This window comes from Panicum virgatum, chromosome 6N, assembly GCF_016808335.1.
Source record: "Panicum virgatum strain AP13 chromosome 6N, P.virgatum_v5, whole genome shotgun sequence".
Taxonomy (NCBI): Eukaryota; Viridiplantae; Streptophyta; class Magnoliopsida; order Poales; family Poaceae; genus Panicum; species Panicum virgatum.
The window spans coordinates 31,737,564-31,750,873 of NC_053150.1; the positions used below are offsets into that span (position 1 = coordinate 31,737,564).

Below are 13,310 nucleotides of genomic sequence, written 5' to 3' on the forward strand. Positions count from 1 at the left end.
TGGGTACTTCATTACCATCAGCATTGGTAATTTTGTAGGATCCTGGTCTTGTAACTTTAGACACTATAAAAGGTACTTCCGATCTGGAATTGAGCTTGTGCAATCCCGTTTCATCTTGAATTCGTTGTAGAACTAGATCTCCTACGTTGAAAGATCTTTGCTGGATGTTTCAAAGCATTGATTCTTGCTTCTTCGACTGTATCTAATTCAAGTTGTCGAGCTTCATCTGCTTCTCCTTCTTGATAAGCCTCTACTCTTGAAGATTTCCACATAATGTCCGCGGGTAATATAGCTTCTGATCCATAGGTGAGGAAGAAAGAAGATTGTCCAGTTGCCTTACTAGGCTGCGTTCGTAGCCCCCAAACCACATGGGGTAGTTCTTGAATCCACTTGCCGCCCTTTTTAGAATTAGCATCGTAGATCCTATTTTTTAGGCCGTCGAGTATCAAGCCATTGATGCGCGCCACTTGACTATTAGCCCGTGGGTGAGCCACTAAAGCATAATTGACCTCTATGCAGGAGTTATCGCAAAAATCCCAAAAAGATTGTGAGGTAAAGTTTGAACCCAAATTTGTGATGATAGTGTGAGGGAAACCAAACCGATGTATGATATCGGAGATGAAGTCCACCGCTCTATCTGATGAGATCTTGACAATTGGCTTGTACTCGATCCACTTGATAAACTTGTCGACTGCCACCAATACATGATTAAATCCTCCTAGTGCTATAGTTAGAGGTCCGATCATGTCTAGGCTCCAACATGCGAATGGCCATGATGGAGGGATTGTAATCAAATTGTGTGCTGGAACATGAGCTTTCTTGCCAAAGAATTGGCATCCAGGACATCTTTTGACAAGGTCTTCTGCATCTGATATAGCGGTTGGCCAGAAGAAAGCTGATCTGTAAGCTTTGCCGACTAGTGTCCTTGATGCGTCATGGATGCCGCAGACTCCTTCGTGAATTTCCCTTAGGATGTCCTTGCCTTCTTCAAGAGTGACACACTTCATGAGGATGCCTGAGGCGGAGCGCCTGTACAAGTTGTCGCTGATTAGGACGAAACCTTTGCTTCGCCTGATGATACGCACTGCTTGAGCGCTTTTATCTTCGACACCTGGTGGGAGTTTGAACTCCTTGATGAAGACGATGAATTGTATCCGCCAGTCTTCTTCGATCATCATCACCTCCCTGACCGTGGTCGAGGCCTCCGCATCAGTGGTTTGTTGATTTTGAATCTTGACCGATGGATGATGTAACTCATGAACAAAAACTCTGGGTGAAACAGCGGCTCGAGTAGATCCAAGCTTGGAAAGGACATCTGCTCCCATATTATTATCATGATCTACGTGGTGGATTTCTAATCCTGAAAACTTGTTCTCGAGCTTTCTGATTTCTTCTACGTACGCGTCCATTGTGTCCTTGTTGATGTCTCATTCTTTGTTGACTTGCTGGACAACGAGTAGAGAATCACCGTATACCAGTAGTCGCTTGATGCCGAGGGAAACGGCTAAACGAAGCCCGTGCAGGAGTGCCTCGTATTCTGCTTCGTTGTTGGAGACTTTAAATAGGATCTGGAACACATACTTGAGTTGTTCTCCCTTGGAAGAGATGAATAGAACTCTCGCGCAACCTCCATCAAGCTTGAGTGAGCCATCGAAATACATTACCCAATGCTCTGGAACGTTGAGAGGTGCTGGGATTTGATTCTCCCGCCATTCAGCTAGGAAGCCGACTAGTGCTTGCGACTTGATAGCTGTTCTTGGCTTGAACTTGATTTCCAAGGCTCCCAATTCCACTGCCCACTTTGAAATCCTTCATGTGGCATCCTGATTGTGGAGTATATCCACCAATGGGAAGTCAGTGACAATTGAGATCTTGTACTCGTCGAAGTAGTGGCGAAGTTTCCTAGAGGTGATTAGGATTCCATAGAGAATTTTCTGAATTGAAGGGTACCTGGTTTTTGATTTAGAAAGCACTTCACTGATGAAATATACTTGTCTCTAGACGCCATAAGCGTGGACTTCCTCCAGGCGTTCAACCACAATTGATGTGCTGACTACGTGAGTAGTTGTAGCAATGTAGAGGAAAAGTCCCTCTCCTTGTAGTGGAGCTATTAGAATTATTGCTGACTGGAGATGATGCTTGAGGTTCTCGAGTGCTTCTGCCGCTTCTGTAGTCCACTCGAATTTGTCTTGCCTTTTAAGGAGCTTGAAGAAGGGTAAACCCCATTCACCAAGTCTAAACAAGAACCGGTTTAAGGCTACCATACAGCCTGTAAGCTTCTGGGCGTCCTTGACAGTTGCTGGGGCATCCAAGGCCATGATGGCATTAATCTTCTCTGGATTGGCTTCAATTCCTCGGTGACTAACAATGAATCCGAGTAGTTTTCTAAAGGGTACGCTGAAGACACACTTTGTTGGGTTAAGTTTCTAGCGGAATTTGCGGAGGCTGTTGAAGGTTTCTTCCAAATCAGAAATGAACTAATCTTGGCTTTTGGTCTTGACAACAACGTCATCGATGTAAGCTTCAACATTGTGATGTAGCTGATCAGTGAAACAGAGCTGTATCGCACGCTGGTAGGTAGCACCTGCGTTCTTCAACCTGAAAGACATGGTCTTGTAGGCGTATGCCCCATATGGGGTGATGAATGCCATCTTGATTTGGTCTTATTCTTTAAGGGCTATCTGATCGTAGCCTGAGTAACAATCAAGGAAGGATAGCAGCACACATCCTGCTGTAGAGTCGATTACTTGATCGATGCGGGGTAGCCCAAAGGGATCCTTCGAGCAGTGCTTCTTCAAATCAGTGTAGCCGACACACATCCTCCACTCGTTGTTTTTCTTCTTTTGGACGAGTACAGGGTTGGCCAGCCACTCGGGGTGGTAAGCTTCTTTTATGAACCCTGTTGCAAGTAGTTTTGTCAGCTCTTTCTTGATGGCTTCTCGCTTGTCCGGGGAGAAACGTCATAGTCGCTGCTTTTTTGTTATGGCTTTAGAGTCGACTTTTAGTGCATGCTCGATCAACTCCTTGGGCACCCCTGTCATATCGATTGGTTTCCACGCGAATACATCGCGGTTGGCCCTAAGGAAGTTGATGAGCTCGAGTTCATATTTGTCGCTCAAGCCAGCTCCAATGATAGCAATTTTAGAGTCATCTCCCTCTTGTAGCTGGATGGTCTTGGTGCCAACGTCCCCGGCTGGTTTTACCGATGGCTGGCTCGGCTTCTTCGAGGGCATCGAGTCCTTGTTGAGTGATAGCTCCTTGACAGCGGCGAGATCTCACTCATGGAACTAGGTACTCGAATGCTAGAGGTGTGGACAATTGCCTCCTTGTCGCACTCGAAGGACTTGAGGAGGTCCCCACGCAAAGAAAGGACTCCTGTATTGACCAGCATCTTGAGGAGTAAGTAGATGTAGTGGGGCACAGCCATAAATTTAGCCAGTGCTGGTCTTCTTAAGATGGCATGGTAAGAAGATTCGAAGTCGGCTACTTCGAACTTGATGTGCTCTGTCCAGAAGTTTTGCTCTATACCGAATGTAACCGGAAGGGTAATCGAGCCAATTGGTGTAGAGGAAATTTCTTGGAACGATGCCATAGAAAGGAGCCTTGCTTGGTGTGAGAAGGCTCATGTAATTGAGGATCATCTTCATTAATGTGCTTGCGAAGATCAAATTAAGCCCACTTCCACCATCGATAAGTACTCGAGTAAGCTTGGATCCTTGAACGACTGGATCGAGTACTAGTGGAAATTTTCCTGGTTCAGTGAAGCTGGTCCATTGATCCTCCCTTGAGAATGTGATGGGGACCTCGCTATATTTCAAGGGTCTCTGAATTGCAGTCTTCACTGAAAGGATCTCCCGTAGCAGCAGCTTTTGGGCACGTTTGGAGAAGCTTGGATGTTGGTGGGTTTGAAATCTTTTGGGTACTGGACGTTGTCGAAGACGCTGCTGAGGGCTGGAAACCGATCGGAGTTATCTGTAAGATGTGCTTGGCGTCTTGCGTTGATGATCTCTCGTGCGTCCACCCCGGAGTCGTCTACTTCTTCATGGTTGTTTCTGCGGCTGTTGTTGCGGTTTTGTTGATTTCTCGAAGCTTGATTAGCTGCGGGTTGTCCACCCCTGGGGCGCTGGCCGCTAGCGACTTCTTGCTCTTCTTGTATTCATTGTTGCTGATGGTGATGGCCTCCCAGGGTGCGGCTTGCTTGCGGAGCTACTGATGCAGTAGCCCTGGATTGGGTACCGCATAATGAGGACAAGGGATTTTATCGCTCGAGTTGTTTGACAGCGTTACGGGTGAGCTGAATTATGCATTCTGTTTCTGGATTTCAAGACAGCTGCATAAGGCGCATGGTAGCTTCTGCTATTGTAGTGATAGGAGTGTTGAAGATCGTATCTGCTGCATTGTCAAACTCTTGGTTGAGGTTGCGCGGGTTAATGTGAGCGTGTTCCGCTGCTCGGACCCTGCACTGTTCCCTGCGTTGATTCCTTGCTCTGCGAGCTATTCGCCTGGCTTCGTCCTCATCTTGTGGGATCATCCTTCGTGATCTGATCTAGGATTTCGTTGGGAATATTCTAGCTTCGTCCTCAAATCATCCTCCGTGATCTGATCTAGGGGCGTCTGCATTTTGTCTGTTGGGGATGATCACAGAGACCTGATGCTCTGGGGTGTAACTTTCGAGGTCCGATCCATAGTCGACTAGTTCAGTTCCTCCATATCCAATTTCCCGTATGGATGTAAGGGGGTTACCGTGTTGGAACGGTAGGTCATCGATGCTAGCAACTTGTCGAAGGCTATCGAGTAGTTCTCCGGGTGAATACCCAAGGCATGACTTAAATTGGAGCTTTGCCAATGCATCGACGATCAGATCTAGGTTGTCGTGAGATGACTCATCTGAATCCGAGTATACGTCGAAAACGGGTGCCTCCCGGCTAGCGATGACAAAGGAGTTCTCGACGTGCATGGTCTGATCCAAGCCAGCTCCATAGGAAGAGTAGATGGATTTGATCATCCGCTGGTAAGCAGATGATGAGTTACGGAACCCAAAGATAGGTTGAGCATAGAGAGTCCCAATCCGAGTAGAACTCGAGTCGAGATCGATCTGAGTCCGTGTAGAACTCGAATTGATGTCGACTTTCTGCTCGATCTCCTGAGCGATATCGGGAAGCAACATGTTGCCGTGAGCATCTGATCCGGTGATGGTGTTGCGATTTTCCGACGAGATCGCCTCCGGCTCGATGGGGTTGGCTAGGTGACTGTAAAAGCCGCCTGAATCATTAGCAAAGCAAACCCACAAGCTGAAAACGAAGGTGGCGCCTTGAGGAAACGCCATGGTGCTGAAAGCGAAGGTGGCCATCGAATTCGCTGATGAACTCGCCGAATCCCCTACCTGGCGCGCCAGCTGTCGGTGTTTAGGTGCCAAGCCTGCTCAGGGATACCCTTAGCAGTAGGATTGTAAGCAAGGGATCGACTAGCTCTAGAACTTGATGGTGCAAGGAATACAAGGATTTAGACAGGTTTGGGCCGCGAGGTGTGTAATACCCTACATCTTGTGTGGTTGCTTGTATTGCCTTAGGTGTTGATGATCTTTTGAGGGGGTCCTTGCCCGCCCTTATATACTCTGGGGGGGCAGGGTTACATGGAAAGTCCTAGCCGAGTACAGTTGGAGTCCTACTACAACCCAGTCGGGTAGTTTGCTTATACTTCAGCTAGTTCTACACCTATTCGGGTAGTTACAACAGAGGTAAGGTACATCCATGCGCTATCCCTTACTCTAGAACACTCTATGCCTATGAGCAGTCCCACTGACCCGGGTCTGACAGTGATGCGTTGAACTGTTGTGTCTATGAAGCGTTGAACTATTGTGTCTGTGAAGTGTTGAACTATTGTGTCTGTGTGATGTTATGAACCTGTTAATCGTTGGTCTGTGTGCTGATTTGTGGATACTTATGCATGTTTCCTATATTTTTTCTGTGTGTCAACAACTGCTGACAATTTTGTTTGTCATGTGTAGGATCAAGGCAATGGTTTGGCGCTTCAGGAAGAGGATGAAGATGGAGGCAGCTCAAGTGAGGATGAGGCAATGCCCACTTTGGTACAAGCCCAGAATCTGATTACGCAATTGGTCCCTATCTTGGGTATGTACTCTAATAACTACTTTGTCAAACTACCAAAGAGGGTCCATGGAGATTCTGGTTTGGATTGGGTTCGATATTGTCTAGCTAGAGACACCGATTGCTACAAGATGTTTAGGATGGCGATACCTTTATTTAATAGGCTGCATAGTACTTTGGTCACTTCATATGGGTTGCACTCCAGTTCAAAAATGACATCCATAGAGGCCCTTGCTATGTTTTTATGGATAGTTGGGTTCCAACAGTCAGTTAGACAGGCCGAGAACCATTTTAGAAGGTCTATGGAGACAGTAAGCAGGACATTTAACAAGGTGTTGACCAGCATTCTTAGGTTAGCACATGACATAATTGTGCCAACGGACCCAACATTTTCAGGTGCACCCAACACATAGAAAATACAACTTTCTGGCCACACTTCAATGATTGTATTGGAGCTATAGATGGGACACATATCAAGGTTGTGGTGGCAAAGAGTAAGAGGATTCCATACTTGAACATGCACAACGAAACCAGTCAGAATGTGCTTGTTGTTTGTGATTTTGATATGAGATTTACCTTTGTGTTGTCGGGGTGGCCTGGTTCAGCGCATGACATGAGAGTATTCAAAGATATCATGACTACTCATCATCACAAATTTCCACATCCACCACCAGGTTCACCTCTGGAACTATCTTACAAGAATGTGCTTGAATTTAACTTCTTCATCTAAAAGACATGACATGAGAGATTTGCTAATGCAGGGAAGTTTTACGTGGTTGATGCGGGATACCCAAATCGGCCGGGCTGCCTGTCACCATACAAATGTACAAGGTACCATGTGGAGCAATGGCAAAACGGCCCCCCACCACGAGTTATGAAAGAAACCTTTAACCATGCACATGCCAGAGTTAGGAATGTCATAGAGCGCTCTTTTGGTGTTCTAAAGATGAAATTTAGGATTTTGCTGAACATGCCAATATTTCCAGAGGATAAGCAATCTAGAATATTGTTGCTTGTATGGCCCTCCATAATTTCATTCGAGAGAGCAGAATTGCGGATAGGGAATTTGACGCCTGTGATGCGGATCCGAACTATTCACCTTTGGAAAATGACAATGATCCATCTTGGGCGTCCGATGAACCTATTGTTGACAACATAAGCATGAATACTTACCGTGATGAGATGGCCCATGCATTGTTTCATGGATTGTAATTTTGCTGTTTGTATCGGTTCATGAATGACTTGTATGTTCGTGTGACATGTGTATGGACAAATATATGCACATGCTTGACTTCTGTGTATGGAATAATCTGAACTTGTTGGGTTTTTATTGTCAGTTCCAGTCCCAGCAATGAGTGCATGTCAGTTCATGTGTTAGTTTAACTAAAAATATCTCGTTGCCGAGACATGTTAGTTACGGCAAGGTCAGATCATGACGACACACACAGGAATGGCCACAACAGATCCCGGTGTAGTGAGAGACTAATGATTGGAAAGGTGCTTTAATTGCCAAGTAACCTTTGGATCCAAACAGCCCAAGGGCTACTTTGAGGATGGGTTATTTGCAAGGGCTACTTTCTAACTCTAACTCTAACCCTTGGCTAGTTATCCAAACATGGCATTGTATCACAGGCAACAGCTATTGCTGATCTATGAACCCCACCTTAAAGTGTTTTGGCCATTTACAATTGCTCTTGCCCTGAGGAAAGTAAAATCTGTAGCAGCAGCCATTGGATGGATAGTGGATGGCATAGCGGCCTTTGACACATCAGACATTCCGCGCTGCCGGCAGCGTCCCCGGACCAGCTGCCGAGAAAATTGGAGATTTGCCCTTTTCAGGAGTGGGCTTCGCCCATTTACCCTTAAATAAAAAGGGTTCGCCCATTTCCCCTCCTCAAACGTGGTGGCTTCGCCCGTTTGCCCTTCGAAAGATTTGGACCCAAATTCAACTGGATTTTGAACCAAACATTTCATGACTTCTCATTTTGCCCCTGCCCTCATAATCTTATCCACATGTCATCTCTCGCTGTCATCTCTGTCGGTCATCTCTCGCTCCTCTTCTCCTCGCTAGGCACCGGCAGCACACCGCGGCGGCTCGCTGGCTGTCGACGCGCCAACCGGTCCTGGCTCGCCGACCCCCATGCGCCGCCCCAGCTCGCCGCCCCCCACGCACCGCGGGCCCAGAGGCGCCGCCCCAGCTAGCCGGCCAGAGGCGCCGTCGGGCAGGCCGGGGACCCGAGCACGGGCGCCGCGGCAAACCTAGAGCAGGGCGGCGCGTCGGGGGCGTCGTGTGCCTGCCAGTATCGCCGGTAGCAGGGGGCGGCGCGTCGGGGGCCTGGTGCGCCGGCGGACAGGGCGTGGCTGGGGGGCTGGGGGCGGCGTGCTCCGGCGAGCCCGGGCCAGCGGCCGCCGCGTCGGTCTCGGTCGGTCAGAAAGACCGATACTAGAGGAACGAGAGATCTCACGAGAGAGAGACCAGACCGAACCGATAGAATGGATAAGATTATGAGGGCAGGGGCAAAATGGGAAGTCATGAAATATTTGGTTCAAAATCCAGTTGAATTTGGATCCAAATCTTTTGAAGGCCAAACGGACGAAGCCACCATGTTTGAGGAGGACAAATAGGCGAAGCCTTTTTATTTAAGGGCAAATGGGCGAAGCCCACTTCTGAAGAGAGCAAATCTCCAATTTTCTTGCCATCTGCCTTCATCGCATCCCTCGTACCAAACACCAGTCCTCACTCAACCTAAAAAAGAAGAAGGAAAAAGTCCATTTTTGGCCATCGAACTATTGCCCGAATTTGGTTTTGGCCATCGAACTCCAAAACCGGGTATCTTTAACCACTTAACTCTGCAAACTTTTCATTTTTGACCATCGGGCTATTTTGGTGGCCGGTTTCGCTGACGTGGAGGACACGTGGCAGTGCGGCCCACATGTCAGTTTAATTTTTTTTCTCTCTCCTGTTTCTCTCTTTCTTCCCCGCTCTATCTCTCTCTTCCCCGCTCTCTCTCCTCGGCGGCCATGGCGGCTCCGGCCGCGGTGCCGTTCCCGGCGGAGCAAGGCTGCTGTCTGCTGCCACCGCCGCCCCCTGCTAGAGAAGCACTGGAGAGGAAGGAGGGAGCGGCGATGGGGGGCGCCGGGGCAGGGGAGGAGGGGGCCCTCTTCGACCTTCCCGCGCGCCGCGCCGCACTGCCTCGCTGCAGCTCTGCGCTGCTGCCCCGCCGAGCCTCCGCCCCGCCACGCCGATCTCGACCTTCTCTGCTCGAGCAGAGCTCCCCCGCCACCCGCCGTGGCCGGCGCTGCCAGCTCACCGCCGATCCCTCTCCTCCGTCCATCCTCCTGCCGATGTTGCCCCTCTGCGCCACTGCTCGCTCCTCCACCGCCACGGAGAGCAGGGGAGGAGGGCCGGAATACGAGGAGGCCCATCGCCGGATGCCGCCGCCTCGACTCCACCGCGCCCCAGCCTCGACTCCGGGCCGTCCACGGGCGCCGAATGCCTGGCTAGGGAGACCGGAGGAGGCCCGCCGGTAGAGCTCCATTACTCGCGGGCCGCGGCGGTGCTCGCCTGCCCAAGGCCGCGGTGGCGCGGAGCTCCCCCGCCCGCGGGCCTCTGCTCCGCCGCGATGGCCCTGCGCCGGCCGAGCTCGAGCTCAAGGAGGCGGATCTCCAGGGGCGTCGGGGAGGAGGGCCGCGGCCGGCAGCCTCGTGGAGGAGGGCGAGCAGGCGGCGGCGGCGGCGCAGGGAGGCAGTGGCGGCCCCACCTTGGAGAGAGAGGTGGGGACGGGCAGGGAGGGCGGCGCCGCCAAGGAGAGAGAGCGAGGAAGAGAGAGAGCGGGGAAGAGAGAGAGAAACAGGAGAGAAAGAAAAAAATTAAGCTAACATGTGGGCCCATTGCCACGTGTCCTCTACGTCAGCGAAACCGGCCACCAAAACAGCCCGATGATAAAAAAAAAATGAACGGTTTGCAAAGTTGAGTGGTCAAGGATATCTGATTTTGGAGTTCGATGGCCAAAACTAAACTCGGGCAATAGTTGGATGGTCAAAATAGATTTTTTCCAAAAAAAAAAAATCATCACTCAGCACACCTCCGTCGACCCTACCGTCGGCCGCCGTCGCCGGGCTCCAACCTCCCCATCGGGCGGGCGCTACAAGTTCGAGGTACAGAGATTACTCCACGCTCTCCCCCAAATCTCTTGATTGGTAAACTTGATACGTAGGTGCTGAAATTTCGTTGTTGGTGCGGGAGCATCTGAAGATGGCGGCGGCGGCGATGCCGTCGTCGTGGGAGGAGCTCCCAGGGGACCTCCTGGGCCTGGTTCTCCAGAATCTTCCGTCCCTCGCCGACCGCGTCCGCCTCCGCGCGGTCTGCCGCCCCTGGCGCGCCGGCGGCTCCGCCCGGCGGCACCTGCGGCTGCCGCCGCCGCTCCCGTGGCTCGCCCTCCGCGACGGCGGCCTGGTGGACCTCCACGGCGCTCCAGTTCGCTGCGCGCCCATCGTCCGCGAGGGCGTCTTTGGCTACCTCGCGGTCGACAACCTGGCCTTCCTCATGCACGACGACGGCGCCTGCTCCCTGATGAATCCTCTCTCCGGCATGACGCTCCATCTCCCCAAGCTGGCCTCTGCCGTGGGCCGGGCGCTTGACGAGTCTGCATTCTATGATCAATCTCACATACGAAGCACGTATGTGAAGGTGATACTGTCGGCATCGCCGCTCGATTCGGCACTGGATCCCCTCGTCGCCACCATAATTATGGAGGGAAACAGCATTGCAATCTCTTCTTGCAAGAAACCTGACGCCATCAGCATCAGTATGCGTCGAAAGAGGACCCTGGTCTCTGCAAAGTTCAGCTTCAGCATGTCTCCGGAGCAGAGGTCAGAGAGGTTTCATGGCTCTCAAAGGATTTGTGATATTGCCTTCTTCCATGGGAAGCTATATGCCCTCACCAGGCATGAAGGGCTTCGAGTCATTGAACTTGATGCTGGTCACCTCAGTGAGACGAAATCCTTACCGGGGTTTCTTCAGTGCATCCCTGATGACCCCGAGCAGCAGGAAGTATACAACTGCGAATATAATCAAAGATACTTGGTCCTAAGGTACATTGCCGAATCAGATGGCAAGCTACTAATGGTGAGGCGGTGGATGAGCGTTCCACCGGATGCTCAAGTGGGTAACGAGGATAGAACAGTCCGGTTTGAGGTCTTCCAAGCGGACCTTGCACCTGCCCCTGGCCGGTGGATGAAGGTGGACAGCTTGGGTGGCCGTGCGATCTTCCTAGATACAACGTGCTCCAAGTCAGTACTCGCTAGCAAAGATGCAGATGGTGTTCAAGCGGATTCCATCTACTTCATGCATAGGGTTTTCGACAGTTCGTCAAAAGAGTTCTTCGGTGTGCGTATGGATCCTCTTGCTGACTCCGGCGTGTACAACATGAGAGATGGGACAATCACGGCATTACTGCCGGAAGCCGTGATGTCAAAGCTGCAGAGCAAACCACAATTTCTGACTTGGTTCTTCCCTACTGATGCATAATAACTTTTACTCCCATAGTAAAAGGTTGTTGGTTATGCGTATCTGCTTTCTTATTATTGCTAGTCATCAATTTATAAGTGATCAGTAGAACCAAGCTCTGCAAAAAGTAGAATAACTCTTTGCTTGTTGACTCTTCATTTGCAAGCTTTTAGAAATTGGTTGCCTTTTGAATTCAGTAGGTTTTAAGATATGACTAGTGCGGTTTAGCTTTGTTTGATTCTGTGCTTGTTCAATTGTCAGGCTAGTGCGAAGGAGTCTTTTTGTGTGTGTGTGTGTGGGGGGGGGGGGGGGGGGGATCCTCTTCCAGGAAACAACTTAGATCGAATGATTATTTTTGTCAGTTAGATCAATTACTTTGCAAAATGATGACTGTAGTCATTCGATCTTAAATTATTTGGAAATCACCCAGAAATATCGACAACATAAAAAAACCAAGCACAAACAACCAGCAACTGCTAATAGCTACAACATTCTTATAGAAAAAATAGCTACAATGTTTATTCCATATTCTGATACATCATCAGCTAAAAGAAGTACACAATATGTCAGCACCGTTTTGTAGAACAATACTAGTACTTCGGATACCCATATTTCAAACTATCCTAAGAAACACGAAGATTTCCAAATTTTAACACAGTGCAGTATATATAGCCTGTTCTGATAACAAATGGGCCTCTATATGAGATTTAGGCAATGATAAAAATCTCATCATAGCAGAACCATGAAGCTTAATAGCACTGGTAAAATATTGAAAGTGTCAGAAAGGTCGTACATAGTGACTCTGATATACAGACATACAGTGCTTGAGAGTGCAAATGCAACTGTGAGCTCAAGCCAGAATTCCTTCTACAAGAACAATGCTATCTCTTGACTTCCCTAGAGTAATATGACCTTTAGAAACAGTGCCTATTGCAGACTGACGAACAAAACTTGATATCTCTAGGGGCCATATACCTCAGACAACCTTTGGAGATGAAACCAGCCTTTGGTTCTCCTCATCCAACTTGGCCGTGTCATCTTCTCCACCTTGCTTAGCTGCCACCTCTCGTAGTGCTGGAGAATTCCCTTTTGTTGTAACTGACTGCTGATAGAGCACTCCACCAGCAAGAGTGAAGAGCAAGAGTGAAGAAATGCGCTTGCATGCTTGTCCCCGATCATCACATTCATCGCAACCGTGTCAGGTACTGCAGGGCGGTCAGGAGGCCAGGGTAGCTGAACTTGGTGATGGCCAGCAAGCTGGAGCACAGCGCGTAGCCAATGACCAGGCTGCTCGTTGCATATGCTTGCTTCGCCATGGATCGGGATTTGTTGACCTGAAAATTCACGGGGAAAATCAGAAGTGGAATACCAGGAAGTATCAGAAGGTGATTACTGAAGCAAGATTCATCCAGGAACTATATGGCATCAACCAGTCTGCTCCTGGATACCCGGACTAATGAGATACCAGACTATCTAGAGCCATGAACCATCATTGCGAGTAAGCTTACATCTATTGATGCACTACAGTGATGAACGGACGAAGAGAATTGCGAAATTAATTTGCTGCTACATGAACATTAATAACAACAGTCCTGACGAGATAGACAGGGCAACTCGAAGGGCAAGAAGCAGATTTGGGTAGCACAGGTGAAACGCCCCAATTTGGACAAGCAACCAAAACGGGGCTCCCATGG

General features: G+C 49.5%; 1 protein-coding gene across 1 annotated transcript; it reads left to right on the forward strand.

Moving 5' to 3' along the window:
* Positions 1-10,191: 10,191 nt before the first annotated feature.
* On the forward strand, positions 10,192-11,854 carry LOC120680270 (putative F-box protein At5g55150). The gene is made up of 2 exons (XM_039961888.1): positions 10,192-10,265; positions 10,363-11,854. Exon 2 carries the CDS (start codon positions 10,363-10,365, stop codon positions 11,635-11,637), a length of 1,275 nt encoding a protein of 424 aa, XP_039817822.1. The 5' UTR covers positions 10,192-10,265; the 3' UTR covers positions 11,638-11,854.
* Positions 11,855-13,310: the final 1,456 nt, after the last annotated feature.